Source organism: Nuphar pumila, chromosome 2 (genome assembly GCF_984573655.1).
Source record: "Nuphar pumila chromosome 2, dmNupPumi1.hap1.1, whole genome shotgun sequence".
NCBI lineage: Eukaryota > Viridiplantae > Streptophyta > Magnoliopsida > Nymphaeales > Nymphaeaceae > Nuphar > Nuphar pumila.
The window spans coordinates 101212979-101228764 of NC_143250.1; the positions used below are offsets into that span (position 1 = coordinate 101212979).

The following is a 15786-nucleotide window of genomic DNA, read 5'->3' on the forward strand; positions in this document are numbered from 1 at the left end:
GGATCCGGATAACCCCGGGTCTGACCCGGATCCAGAAGGGTCCAGGCACTATTTGGCCTGAACCGGATCAAGGACTGACTCAGTCCCCTTCCGGGACCGGTTCAGAACTATTTTTGGTCGGTTCCTTCCAGTTTTTCACCGGTTTCGAGATGCTAAGACCCTGTTTTCTTAAATATAAGAAAATACAGGGGTTTTGGCATACGGTTATAGGGTTTTAATGAACTTTTGTTCATATTTGACCCGGTTTATAAGGTTCAGAACCGGTTCGGACCCTTGGATGACCGGTTCGGGGCTGTTTCAGACCGGTTCAAAGTGCTTTAAGACCGGTTCATGGAATATATGACAGGTTCATTCAGTTTTAGAACCATTTCGAGAGTCATATGTCTGGTCCATTCGGTTTACGAACCCTTTTAAGATATAATTTTGCATATTAGCATTAAGGATAGTTAAATGAATAAGTGTTTTCATGTCACCAAAGTGACTGAATACACGTGAGTCATAAATGAATTTTATACTATCATCCAGTTCCTAAGCCGATATGCACATTGTACTTATATTCATGAAACGATAGACGACCCAAAGGTAGTTTTATCGTGTTTGGAATTTAAGTAGGGTAGAATAAGGTAAATGTGTCGAGATACATCACACATGTGTATCCAAAGATACATTGTGTTGATGGTCTATCTTCACAAGAACCTTAGTTTTACCGAATATGGTCGGTAGGCGAAGTGTTTTTGCGTGTCGGAGCTCTTACCAAAGTAGGACTCTGATAACCCCCTTCACTCGCCTAGAAAGAAGCATATCAAGGGCCTTTATCATTTTGCTTTTTCCGCTAAAGTTTTAGACTCGTATGAATGCTTCCTGATACGTGTCTTTTGTCATGCAGTTTCTAGTTCTGTGATTTTAGATGACTCTAGCTCTATACCTTTTCTAGATAGATCCAATTTTAGTGATTGAAAAGAAACTGTTTTATTTGCATTAGGGTATATGAATCTAGATCTGGACCTAAGGATAGATGAACCCACTGCCCTCACTGATCAGAGTACTGCTGATCAAAAGATTGCTTTTGAGAAGTGGGAGCGCTCGAATAGGCTTAGCTTGTTGCTTTTGCAATCTAAAGTAGCTAAGAACATTCGAAGTGCTATCCCACAATGCAGAACAGTGAGGGAATTCATGAATGCCATTGAGACACAGTTTGTGAGTTCAAACAAGGCCAGAGCCAGTACCCTGATGTCAAAACTGATATCTATGAAATATACTAGGGGGAAACATTCGCCAGCACATTTTGGAGATGAGAAACATAGCGTCTCAGCTGAATGACATGAAGCTCACCATCTCTGATTCTTTCCTAGTGCATTTAGTTCTAACGTCCTTACCTTTGGAATACAAACCTTTCAAAATCTCGTACAACACACATAATGATGAATGAACATTTAATGAACTCATGTCCAAGTGTGTTGAAGAAGAAGAGAGGATGAAAGGTGAGAAGGTGCAGAGTGCACATATGGCTTCTCATACGTCCAAGGTAAGACCAATGAAGAATGTATTTAAGAGAAATGCTAGGAAGAAGCCAACTGGGGATAAGTCATCCCAAGATAAGCAATCCAACTCTACTCCCATAAAGTGCTTCTTTTGCAAGAAGAAGGGACACATAAAGGCAAATTGCATAAAGTACAAGAAGTGGTTGGAAAAGAGAGGTAATTTGTCATTTGTTTCTCGTGAATGTAATTTATTACAAATTTCTGAAAATAGCTGGTGGATTGATTCTGGTGCTACTGTTCATATTTCCAATTGTCTACAGCTGTTCCTGAGCAGAAGGGAACCAACAATGCTTGAGAAAAGCATCTATTCGGGAAACAAGATGCGTTCACATGTGAAGGGTGTTGGAACCTGCAGGATTACTCTGGATACGGGCGTAGTTTTAGATCTTCATGATGTCTTTTATATTCCATCGTATAGTAGAAACTTAATTTCAATTTCAAAGTTGGATAAATTTGGATATTATTTTAAGTTTGAAAATTCCAAATTGTTCATATTCAGAAATTCAATTGAAATTGGTTCTGCATCAGTTTATGATGGTTTATATAGATTGAATGTGAAGATCCAAACTCAGGGGTCTTTGACTTCTGAATACGCATTAGTTGGAAATAAACGTAGCATGATGAATGATAAATCTTACAAGCTTTGGCATCGAAGGTTGTGTCATATCTCTGAAAAGAGAATAAAGAGACTGGTAAATGAAGGGATCTTGCAATCTCTAGATTTTATTGACAATGACCCATGTGTTGATTGCATAAAGGCTAAGCATACAAACACATATAAAGAAGGTGTCAAACGCAGCAGTGAGATATTAGAAATAGTCCATACGGATGTATGTGGACCGTTTTCCCCCTGTTACACAGGCGAAAAATATTTCGTCACCTTTATTGATGACTATTCTCGGTATATGTATCTCTACTTGATTTTCGAAAAATCTGATGTTTTTCAGATGTTTAAGGAATTTAAGAAAGATGTAGAGAAACAAACCGATAAGGTTATTAAAATAGTCAGGTCTGATAGAGGTGACGAATATTATGGTAGGTTTACTGAGATGGGGCAAAGGGAAGGACCATTAGCGCGATTTCTTAAAGAGGAAGACATTGTGCCTCAATATACCATGCCTGGTAGTGCCTATCAGAATGGTGTAGTTGAAAGGAGAAATCATACGCTTAAAGAAATGGTCAGGGCTATGTTGAATTATTCAACACTTCCCATCAAGTTGTGGGGTGAAGCCTTAAGGACTGCTGTGCATATTTTGAATAAGGTTCTTACGAAATCTGTGCCTAAAACTCCTTACGAGTTATGGACAGGTAGGAAACCATCACTGTCTTATATGCACATATGGGGATGTCCTGCAGAGGCTAAACTATATAACCCCCACATTAAAGCCTTTGATCCAAGAACAACCAGTGGATATTTTATTGGTTATTCAGAAAGATCAAAAGGATACAGGTTTTATTGCCCATCTCATTCACCACAAATTGTTGAAACGGATAAGGCTAAATTCCTAGAAGATGGTTTAGTAGGATTAAGTGCACTTCAAAGCATTAGTTTTGAGGAAATACAAGATCCAGTTTCATCACCTGTTAAGAAAAACATTGAAAGATACCACATTGTTATTCCTAATGATGGTGTGGTTGATCATTCAATTGTTAATGCACAAATCCAAAGTGAACCTATTGTGGACAATGCGGAAGAGCACGAGCAGGATAATCAGGTTTCATCTGAGCCTGAGGAACGACCTGTTTGGAGATCTACAAGGATTAGGAGATCTGCCATACATCCTGATTATGTGGTGTACCTTCAGGAGCCTGGTGATTTCATAGATATGGATGATGACCCGTTGAATTTTATGGAAGCTGTTGAAAGCAAGCAATCTTCGCACTGGATTGAAGCCATGAAAGAAGAGTTAGACTCTATGGCTAAAAATCAAGTGTGGGATCTTGTTACGTTACCTAAAGGAGTAAAGCCCGTAGGGTGTAAATGGGTCTTTAAGACCAAGAAGCACTCCAAAGGTAACATAGAGAGACATAAAACAAGATTGGTTGCTAAAGGATTCACCCAAATGGAAGGCATTAACTATAATGAGACATTTTCTCCTGTCTCAACTAAGGAGTCAATGAGGATTATTCTGGCCCTCGTAGCTCATTATGACTTAGAGCTACATCAGATGGATGTGAAAACAACGTTCCTCAACGAGGATTTGAATGAAGAGGTATATATAGAACAACCTCTTGGTTTCTCTGAAAATGATCGTTTGGTTTGTAAGCTTAACAAATCAATATATGGACTTAAACAGGCCTCCCGACAGTGGTATATAAAATTTTCCCACGTCATTGTGACTTTCGGGTTTACAGAAAACATTATTGATCAATGTATATACCTTAAGAAAAGTGGGAGTAAGTTCATGATATTGATGTTGTATGTGGATGACATTTTACTTGCAACCAACGATATAAAGTTGCTTTCAGAGACAAAATAGTTTCTTGCATCACATTTTGATATGAAAGATATGAGTGAGGCTGCTTATGTTCTTGGCATTGAGATTCGTCGAGACCGAGCAAAATGGTTTCTAGGCCTCTCCCAAAGATCCTATATAGAAAAGGTGTTAAAGCGATATGGGATGGAGAATTGTTCTCCTACTTCTACACCCATATCAAAAGGTGACAAACTGAGCCTAAAGGATTATCCACAGAACGATATTGACAAAGCACAGATGAGTGCTTATCCATATGCATCAGTTGTTGGCAGCTTGCAGTACGCGCAGACATGTTCTTGACCAGATATTTCTTTTGCAGTAGGGGTACTTGGCAGATTTCAGTCTAATCCTGGTTTACCCCATTGGAAGGCTGCCAAGAAAGTCTTGAGGTATTTGCAAGGGACAAAAGACTATATGTTAACATATCATAAAGTTGATCACCTCGAGGTCATTGTGTAAGAACCATAAATTTTACACTAAAACTTAAGAATTTTGTGGATTTGGGCCAGGATCCGTTATTGGACCCAAAAGAAAATTTCGAATATTAGAGTATTTTAGTAATATTATATAAATAAATATTTAAGGAATTAAATATTTCAAATCCTCGGTTCGGACCCAAGTGGATCCAACCCTTGGGTCCACTGCTGTTTAAGCGACCCGGACCCAAATCAAATTTGGGTCCAGCATTTCGGGTCGTGGTTCGGACCCGGACCCGATCCACCCCCTGTTAAAATTAAAGAGGGGTTAATGAGGGGGGGGGGGCAACCCGATATGGGTTGCCCGATAAAAAGCTTTGAGAGGGGAAACCCTCTCCCCTGAGTTATCGGGTGTTAGGGTTCAGCCAAACCCTAACACATAGGAGATGGGAGTTGGGGGTGCACACCGCAGCCGCCGGGAGGAGGAGGAGCTCCTTCCTTTTCGGGAGGCCACCCACCTACAAAGGAGGGACCCCGAACCTTTCCTTCTCCCTCTCTCGCTGTCCCATTCTCTCTCTCTTCTCTCTCTAACCCTCGGATTCCCCTCCCCCGAGCTCGGCCTGCTGTTGAAGCCGTGTTAGGAGACGCAACCGACCTCCTCTCTCGTAGCTGCCGCAACAACTTCGCCGGAAAATGGTAGGTTTCCTGTGACTGTTTTTTTCAGGTTAATCATGGGTTTGGGTGGAGTGTGGGTTGTCCAAAACCCAAATCAGTCGATTTGCAAGGGGGAAAAATCTCTAGTGTTGGAGTTTTCTGTCAACCCCAAACCGAAACCCCAAATTTACAATTTGGGGGTTTCAGATTTTTTTTACAGAGCGTGGTGCGTGTGGGGGGGGGGGGGGGGGGGGGGTTGTACCAAAGGTGGTTCATGTGATATCTTGAACTAAGGAATGATTCTGTGTTTAAATGTTGCGGCATCGACCATCAAGATTCGGGTAGGTTGCTAGTTACCTGTTGGTTTTCGGAGTGTGGTGTGAATGTTTCTTTTTTTTTCTTGTCTTAGTAACTATATTAGCATCCGATATGTATTTCATAAACTCCAAATCCCTGCATACAATATTACACTCAATTAGTTGCATGAAACACGATAGTGCAAGATTCTTTTTGTCATTTTCCTGATATTAAGTTGTGGTGTAACCCGGGCAGCATACAATTCACTAAATTAGGCACTTATTTTTATAGAGATCGGGTAAATTCAGGGTTTATGGCATATTATACTATTGTGCAGTTCTGGTGTGAGGTTCTTCTCAAGGCTAAATCGAATTTCTTGGTGTATAGGTTGTAGGGTAGCTAAATTATTAACAGTTTTTGTGCATTTGGCTGTATGGAATATGTTCCTTATTTGTTTTCCTATGTAACAAGACATGTTATTAAATACTTATTTATTCTTTAAGGTACAGTAAATGGCTAAGTAGATAGTTATTGTGCAGGCTGTATTCTAGTTGAACTGAAATGTTAAATAACACTTGGTTCATATGGTTGAACTGCTAAAAATCAAATCTTGATAATGATTAATACAAATTAGGTTTATGAAAATCTTGTTTAACAGATCATATTTTTCTTATTCTGAAACATATATCATGCTTGTGTTGATTTATGCTGGCCGATTGGTACAGCTGTTGCCTTGTGATTATAAGTTGTCCATGTAAATTCTGACCACCCACTTGATCTTCTGGTTATTGCTCCATGTTGATGGTTTAGTCTGTAAAGCTATGCTGAATCATCATAGTTTATGTTTGTCGGATGTTGATTACATCATTCTGTAAAGTTATGCTGAACTTAACATAGGTTATAATCAACCTATGTTGATTAAATCATTATGTAAACCTGTGTTAAACAGAACATAATTTATGTGGACAGATGCTAATGGTTTCATCCTGTAAAATACAACACGTTTATGCTGGCCGATTGACACTATTTCATTATGTAAACCCTAACTTGTCTAGGTAAATACCTGTTAGCCTATTTTTGTCTATGTATTATGTTGGGAGATATGGCATGCTTATGATAACTCATGTTCACTATTGAAGATACTGGTAGTTACTATGTTTGTGGGAAATTTTCATATTGAGACCCTACATGATAATAAATTATGCTGAGCATTCATAGAAGCTGTTACATATTAGATGTTGATTCCACACATAACTTGGTGTACGCTGCAATCTTTAGACATGTGCCCTGCCTAATGGGCAAGACAGATTGGATTACCCGATACGGGTTAAGTACCTAATGAAGGTGTGTGGTCTGGTTCAAGTATATTGGGAAGGAAATTAAATAATAACTTGTGTGCTTGACTGGTTTAAAGGCACCGGAGCACTGTGGGTGGGTTATGCAATTAAAATGACAAATGACTGAGACTGTTCTATATACCTGGGTAAAATGACTAAGGTTGAGAATCCTACTACTACTATAGTAGAAAGAAGTTGGGGAAATGTCCCATACTTCGGGAAATTAACTAAATGAAAAGATTAACCCACTCAGTTTCGGGCTTACCTTGGAGAGGGTAAGTGGTACAAAACTCTGGGGACATGTGTTTTGGTTTCGAGCGTAAAGCGACTCGTTGGTCCCAGTCCTCAGAGTCGGGGGACCCGGACTACCAATTGTGTCCTAGGCGGTAGTTCCATGTTCTTCTGCAGAAGTTAGGGATGCATCCTGTCTTGGTTTTGGCCTTTGAGAGTTTCTCTTGGTCACTGGCCGCTCCCTTGGGATTTCAGTCACAGTTAGAATGTTCGGGTTAATAAAACAACCTTGAATAATATACCCCCGAACGTTCTCTTCTGTGACGGTTGCCTTGGCCCGTGTGTACCCGCGGGATAAGAAAAGATAAACATTAACTAGAACAGTTAGGTATCACTGTGTTGGAGTCATTAAAGAGACAATTGTTTACTTTTTCATCATGTTGTATATGCGGTGCTTATGATAAAACAACATCCTAAACTGTGCACATATTAGTTAATTGAATTCATATTATGGATGTTATATAGATGTTATTCATGTTAGCGTAAGTTCTGTTTTGATTGCGTAATACCTTGTTTAATTGTTGTAGTTGAGAAAAATGCTTTTTGTGCTTAAGTATAAACTGTTACATAATCTACCTTTCTATTCAGATATATGTCTATTATTGCTATTGCATCGAATTCCCTATGTGTTATGTTTAGACTGAAATTCCAACACAACACCCACATCACACCTGACACATGATTTACTTGCAAGAATAATTACAGATTTCCTACTTAGACGTGGTAGTCTAATTCCTATAATTTTTATCATTTTCAGGCTCAGAGTAGTTCAGGGGCGAAGCAGGATGAGGCGCTGACCATGGCTGGATTTATTTGTTCCCTGGTGGTCCTAATTGCTTTTTGATTGAAATTTTTGGTTTGAGACTGATGATGTGATAAACTCCCTTTGAATTCTAATATTGTTGAAAAAAAAATATTAATGGCGTGGTTTGCTTTTACCTTCCTGTATCGTTCTGAAATGCTTAACCCTAGAATCATTTGTTGGTTTAAAAAAAAAAATTGGGTTAAATTTCGGGGCGTTACACATTGGCTACTCAGATGCGGATTTAGGAGGATGTTTTGATAATAGAAAGTCTACTACTGGGTACGTCTTCTTACTTGCTGGGGGAGCGATCTCTTGGAGGAGTGAAAAGCAGACGACCACTGCTGCCCACACCATGGAGACAGAATTCATTGCATTGTACGAGACTACTTTGCAAGCTATATGGTTAAAGAACTTCATATCACAGTTAAATGTGGTTGATTCCATTGGGAAGCCACTGAAGGTCTACTGTGATAATGAAGCTGCGGTGTCCTTTTCAAACAACAACAAAAGTACAACGTCATGCAAGCATATGGAATTGAAGTATTTTGTTGTTAAAGAAAGGACGGAGAATCATTTAGTGCATATTGTCAATATTGGTACCAAAGAGATGATCGCTGATCCTCTTACTAAAGGGCTAGCATCAGGATTATATTCCGAACATGTAATGAGGATGAGATTGTTAAACTCTTTTTCACATATGCATATAAATAAAGTGATCACTTTCAGTTTTTTTATTCTCATTATGGTTGTTGTTAATCTCCTAAGGATTAGAGATCCAACTAAGGACATTTAGAATAGAATATAAAGACCATTCTATTCATCAAGTTACTTCCATAAGGTTTTCTGGTTAAAGGGTTTATCGTCGGAACAAGTGGGAGAATGTTGGGTTAAACCACCACGTTGGTGGTGGTTACCCACGATGTGGGTAACGCTTCCCCACATGAAGTGTTCCTTCCGTTAAACCTGAAATCAGAGGGAACGATTACTCAACCGTTCCCATTTCGTGGCTTATAAAAGGGTTTCATGAGCAACCCTTTCCATGAGCGAAAATACAGAAATTTGAGGAGGGAAGAGGTCGACTCACCGTCTGCATAAGGAGGTCTGCGCTTGTGGTGGCTGCGGACAGGCTGAGTTGAAGAACCCCTTTCTTCGGCAACATCCTCCGCCCTCCATCAAATGGCAGCATCAGGTACGAAGGCTCTGTTTTTCTTTTGTCTTTGCAGGGCCATGACTACAGGGATACCGTTTGGTATGCCACCTCGCCGGAAAACCGCCGCCGGACTCAACAAGTTATACTTGAAATGCATTTCTATTTTATTCCTGTTTTTGTCCATTTGATGGATTGCTGTTTCTGTTCTTTGAGCTTGGAGTGCTCATTGGCAAAGTAGATTTTCTGTGAAATTAGGTGGCTTTTGAATATGATTCACGATAAAGGTAACTTTTATGAAACTGGCACCAGGTTGGGAGACCTGCCGTGCTGGATGTGCTGCTGAAACTACTCTTCTCGCAGCCAGTGATGTAAAACCCTGCGGCCGTCCTCCTGCCCTCAGGGAACCTGTTGATTTGGCTTATGCACATGAGATAACCAGTGAATACCGGGATATGTCCGCCTCCTGCACCCACCCTCTAACCGCATCAGCTTCTGCTGCAGGGCTTGTGAGGCTTATCTGTTCAAGCCATTTGAATGAGATTGATCTTGAGGATGGAGTTGCCAATGGTGTTGAAATGCCAACTCCATTTATAGTTTCAGTGTTTGGGCAACACTACTGCTCCCAATCAGCAGAGAACATGAGAACAGTGGAGAGAACCACCACATACCTCCAATTCAAGGCTCCCAAAAAGAGCCTTTGGTAAAGGCAAGTTGGGGAATAACCTGCACTGGTTTTGAGCCTGGGAAGTTTGGACAAAAATGGCGCCACATTTGATATTTGAGTTTTGTCTTGGGCTTATCCTCATTCAAGTGTGGTCAAAAATATCTTTGAAAATCTGAAATCACAAAAAGAAAAAGAAAAGAAACCAAAATATATACCGAACTTGGAAAAAAAAGTGGGGATGGCTCAGTACGTACACACACAGGATAAGACTTTCGTCAGATTCTTACCTCAAAAAAAAAAAAAAAAAACTTGGAAAGATTCTTGAGTAGGTGGACTAGGCAGCCGAAGCATTTTGATGATATGGTCATATCCCCTCCTGCTATTTTGCCATCCGCATAAACAGAATGCTCAAGATTGTTAGTTACTATTTACAAGGATTTAATAGGGGCAGCTTGTATTGTAGAAATATTGGTAGCGAATCACCATAACATTGGTAGCGAATCGACCTTTTAGCATTTTCTAATTGATCACAGATTCTTGGGCACGTTTGTTAAGCCCCCATGAGAATCATTCTATCACAAATGAGAATGATTCTCCCATTGCTCCATTTTCTCATGTCTAATCAAACATGAGAAAATGGGGCATGAGAGTCTGTTGCTCATCCTCTGCAAAGGAGTCGATTTCTCATTTGCCATTAGAATCATTCTTCATCTGCCCCATGCGATTCTGATTCATATGATTCCATTTCTCATTGGAAATGGAGTCTAAAGTGGCAGGCGACAAACATGATGGTTGCAGATGCACCATAACATATCTACTTGAAGCTCTACACCATGAATTGGGAGTGATTGAGACGCCAAATATAAAGAATTCAATGCTTGGTAATACTTTTTTGTTCCTAGGCAAAGCTAAGCCTTTCCTCAAGCTGTATCATAGATATTGCTTTTCTTAAGATGAAAACAAAAAAAAAACTAGCGTACAGAGAATAAGAGAATCCCCTCTTTGTAAGTTCTGCTCAGGTATATGTGATTATATTGTCATACATACATTGGACTATCAGATACATTATTATTTTTCGACATTATACAAATAACCAATAAAAGTTTTCCTATGGCCCAAGCTTATGGCGCTTACAAGACAACTGCCACACGAGTATTCCCCCAACTGAAGTACAATACATAAATATTTACATTGAGGAAGAAGTAGCAAAATGAGAATCTCTTTATGCTTGCATCTGTAATGTCTTCTCGGGCTCAGCAGCACTAACGAAGGAGAGCCTCTCCTCATAGTCTGGGAGGTCATCAGAATCTTTTTCAGGCAACTCGAGCCCCTGGAAGAACTCGGTAAACTTCGGCCAGTGCTCCGGCGAGAAGAAGTATGCCCCCATCCTGCAGTAGTTGAATGAATCCAACATCCATTCATCATTCTTTAGATTCTCCTCAATCCTCCTGAAATTGCCCGGTATGCCGGAAACTGATGTGTTCTCCCCTGAGACTGGCACTCCGTGCTGGAGGCACACTGCTCTTATCTGCGAAACTAGTGACTCCGGGCTCGATAAGGCTTCGGATGGTTGATGGGCATCAGAGAGATCCATTCCTGGTAACACCAACGTAGCTGAGTTTGCAGCAAACATTCTGGCAACAGCATCGGAACCGTTTCTTTTGTCAGTGTTGTAGAATCCTGCAGTTAGTTCAGCAGCATGGGACCGAGTCTTGTACCAACTATGCACAAGCGGGACCTTGCCGGAGATGGTGACTGGGCTATCACTGAAAACCCTTGAGGCAAGAGAGAGGATGCGATCACCATGGATAATCAGCTGGTCTGAGTACCAGGTGAGGAAGAAACCGCCGTATGGTGTTTCCCAGGACCCACCGGAGTCCTTGAAGAAGTTGTTTGTCTGCGGCCAATGGTTGTAGTTAAGCGCATCATGAGGGCCAGAATGACCCCAATTGGCATGGCCAAAACTTTCAGCAAGTTGCTTGAGGTTGGCAAGCATGTATTTGTCATAACACTGAAACTCTCCACCTCCCTGAATCTTGCTGAGGCGATTTTCAGGGAAAGAAGGGTACCTAAGTTCACCATCTGGACCGAGGCTTAATGAGATATCCTGTAAGAAAATCAAATAGAGCAGCCGTTAAGAGTCGGAGAGTAGTTTCTTCCATATATGGATGTTGGGCATCCACAGATAGGAGAGACTGTTCACAGTTCTCTTAAAAAATTGCAGGAGCATGATCTTTACCGTGATTGTAGTGCCTAGAAAGCTTGAGAATGATGACTTGAATTCCGAGAGAATTTCTTCAAAGACTTGCATGGGAGACTTTCCGGAAAGCACCGGAAGGTCGTCGACTGCCAACGACAAGCAGTTCTTGTACCGTTTTCCAGCACGGTCCCTGAAGAAAATATCAGGTTCTCTTTCTCCAATCTGAACAACCCACGGAGGGAGCGAGATGCCTGATCTACCATGGAAACAGAGACAAACTCGGAGTTTGAGCCCCGAGTCACGGACCACTTCTGCAAGAGATTGATACGCAGACCAGTTGAATTTTCCAGCTGATTCATGCTCGATGATGCCCCACCTTACTGGAACGCTCACACCTGTAACTCCAAGAAGCTTCAATGCCTTAAGTCCGGTGGAGATGGCCTTCATATGGTTCAAGTTGTTGTCATCGGAGACTGTATCAAGAGGAAGTGCTACGTATAATGGAACTCGGCCATTCTGCACACAATGTTCAGGAAAGTCAGGGACCCATCAAAGAATCAAACCCTAACGAGTTTGAGTTTTCAGATTCTCTAACTCTAACGAAAACGTGTGTTCTTCAATCCAAACCAAGCCTAACATGACACTTGGGAGTCGGTTTTGCTCCACTAAATTTTCAAAGCCAGCCTTTGGTTTTAAGTTTGAACCGTTGTTCCTAGCTCAAAATTATGAACCAGCACCATTCTATTACCAGGTCCAACCCTGTATTAGCTATTGATGGATTTGGTGGACAGGAAGGGCAGGCAGAAGCTGCAGAAGTACAAAACCTAAATCTGGGAATCACAGAATCTTAGGGAAACAAACATGTGGACCATAACAATGTGTTTTCAATAGTTATAAAAAACCCATGGAAGCAAGTTTCCACCTACAACAATATCAGGAATAACCATTCCACCACAAAAATCTCAGGAATAACCTGAATCCACCTCTTAGAGAAGCTTCATCAGTGTCGGCCAGAGAAACTTGTCTCACATATACTAAGGGATCTCAGGTCTTGCAGTCCAGAAAAGGGTCTTCTCTCGTAAGAGGCCGGAAACAAACTTCCGGAAGATCACTCATCAGAGACATTTAGTGAAGGAAGATTATACAGATGATAGCTAAGATTAGGGATACCCAGTTTCATAATTCGTGGTCAGGCCTGAGATGCACATACCTCTAATGCTTGGATCTCAAATCCAAGTTTGAAATTCGAGTATCAAACGCACCCTTAGTTGTTGGAGAAGACCTAAAAATTTGATTATGCCAACTTGGTCTGGTTTTTAGACAAGGATATTTTATATCATTTGTGCTATTTGCGCTTTACACACTCTCAGCAGAGGACAGTAACTATAACCAACAAAAAGGTCAGTATCACAGCCAGTAGGAACGACAAACAAGTGTTTCCTCAAAGGATCCAAAATACTCTTTAAACCCTTTCAACTTAACCTTGACAAGGATAAGTTATGCAACCAAACTAGTTTTGCACCTTGATAAGCGATCACTAATAGAGAGAACTAACAATTTTCAGGATTATGGAATATCATCCATGATAGTTACAGAAAGCGCAAAAATCTATCCAATATACTACCAAACAAACAATGAAGAAAACAATATAACAGATGAAATGAAAAGCAAATATCTGTTGTTTGAAGGGTGTGCTCCAGAAACATTATACAACCAACAAACAACTGGCATCACTACTTCAGACAACCCACCACCAAACAACTGGCATCACTACTTCAGACAACCCACTACCAAAAGTTGGTAGATCCATATAAATTGAAGTTTTGAAACACCCAAAATGGATTACAGTAAAATCTCAAGACCATCTTGAAATGATAGGAAACCCAATTTTGTGTCATCATTAAGAAGGGATTTAATTCATTTCAAAAGTAATTATCGGTGACAGATTCTATAATCTATATATTAATACTGAAACGTCTTGCAGATAAAGAGGATCCATAAAAAACAAAAAAGTCACATAGCCAAGACAACTCATAAATAAAAGAAGCAAAAGAGCTCCAGTACGGACCACCACAAGAGTTTTCTAAAAAGAAAAAGAAAAAGAAAAAGAAAACTTGTGGAAGGAAACAGGAGGAAAAAGAAAAGAAGCTTTGCGTTTCAGTAAATGGGCAAGAGGACAAATCTCATGTGTCGATCAACGTAGAACGTAGAAGTTTGAAGGGCAATTTGGTCATTAAACAGTCAAAAAGGATAATACTGTCACAATCCATGTGTATCTCAAAATTTGGCGGGTAGCTAAAGAAAGACAAAATTTTCACCGTTGGAAAAAAATTATTCGTTTTGGATAACAGAAACTCCGAGAACAAGGGAGATTTCGCAAAAAACCAGAAGAAATCTAGGGTTTGGTTAATCATTACCAGAAAAAAGGGGAAATCCTGGCAAAAAGCCAGAAAAAATCGAGGGTTTGGTACATCATTACTAGAAAACAAGGGAAATTCTCGCAAAAAACCAGAAGAAATTTAGGATCTGCAGACAACGAAAAGGAAAAAAACCCAAGAAAAAGAGGGAAATTCCGTGCAGAACAAGGAGGATCAAGGGGTTCGCTTAGATAGATCGTCCAAAAACCATTGCGTGTCCGCGGATCTACAAAGAACAAGAAGAAAGGCAAAGAGATCGATGATCAAGAACTATTTTTTTTTTTTTTACCTTCTTATCCTGAGAACGCTTCCCGGCTTCCTTCCCGACGAGAACCCTCTCTGCTCCGGTGGAGCCGATCGCAGGAACTCCCGCCCTGATCCCCTTTCTCCCATCTGCCGCGAGACCGAACCCGATCCGGGTCGGCCCCCTCCTCGAAAACCCTAATTCTCTGTAATACCCGGCGAGATTCGACTTCGTAAAAACGGAGTTCTTTCTTCTGGCGGGAAATTGCCCGCTTCTGATCACCGAAACCTCCATGATTCCTTCAAAAAGCCTGGAAAACCCAATCCTTCCAACACAACAAGAACTCCCAAACCCGAATTTCGCTCAGAAACTTCCGGAAAAATCCAGAAAAAGAGAAACCCTTTTGGAGAAGAATAGCGAGAACCCCAAAAACCCGACGCAAACCACCAAATTAAGGAAATCTCCCCCAGAAAAGACCGAAGCTTTCTGGAACAACGAAACCCCAAAATCCCGATGGAAACCACTAAAATTCAGGAAATCCCCAGAAAGAACGAACCTCTCTGGCAAAACGAAACCCCAAAAATCCCGATCAAAACACAGAAATTCGTGATCCGAATCAGGAAGAATATATGTATTCAATAAAAGATAAGAATCACCAAGAAGAAGGAAATATATAGACGAGATATTGGAGTAAATATAGGAATTAGAGGGATAGACGGCCAAGCATATCTCGAAGATGGGATCGGAGGGTGAAAGGTTTTTTCCCTTCTCTTTTTCTTTTGTTAAAGACAGCAGAAAATGGAGGGAAAGGAGAAGCAAGTTTCGCATGTCACGAAGAGAAGGCTGCTCGGGTTATTTATAGGGAACGGAGGAGAGGGAAGCTGAGTATTTAGACATGATTGCTTTAAAAACTACGAAAATGCCATTAGATAGTTGAGGGGCTGTGGTTGGGCAGTTTTAATATGCTGCTGCACCTGATCACCCTCCATCTGCTGTTGGGTCCTTAGATCAAAGATCTCTAACCCAACCTCCTCAAGTCAGGCGAAAGATATGCATTTGTTTTTTCTTGTTCAAATATGTACCTAAAATATCTCGTTTTAATATGAAGTTTTAGAAGGAAGAAGTGTTTAGGCAAGGGTTGGCACTCTTTGGCAACTAAGATTGTTTACAACTCATCATGATTTAAGTAGGAGTAACTAGAATATGAGAACTAATGTGTGAACCACGGTTTTCATGAAATTTTTGTTCTTTTCTCTTGAATCTAACCTAGTAATGTGATCTACATGTTTAGTT

General features: G+C 40.5%; 1 protein-coding gene across 1 annotated transcript; it reads right to left on the reverse strand.

Annotated features, from left to right (window-relative positions):
* Positions 1–10631: 10631 nt before the first annotated feature.
* LOC149846410 (inactive beta-amylase 9-like) lies at positions 10632–15321 on the reverse strand. Its single transcript, XM_089996340.1, has 3 exons — positions 14539–15321; positions 11872–12348; positions 10632–11739 (listed from the first exon to the last, which is right to left on the reverse strand). The coding sequence occupies exons 1-3, from the start codon at positions 14785–14787 to the stop codon at positions 10855–10857; spliced, it is 1611 nt and encodes a 536-aa protein (XP_089852466.1). The 5' UTR covers positions 14788–15321; the 3' UTR covers positions 10632–10854.
* Between the last annotated feature and the right edge of the window lie 465 nt (positions 15322–15786).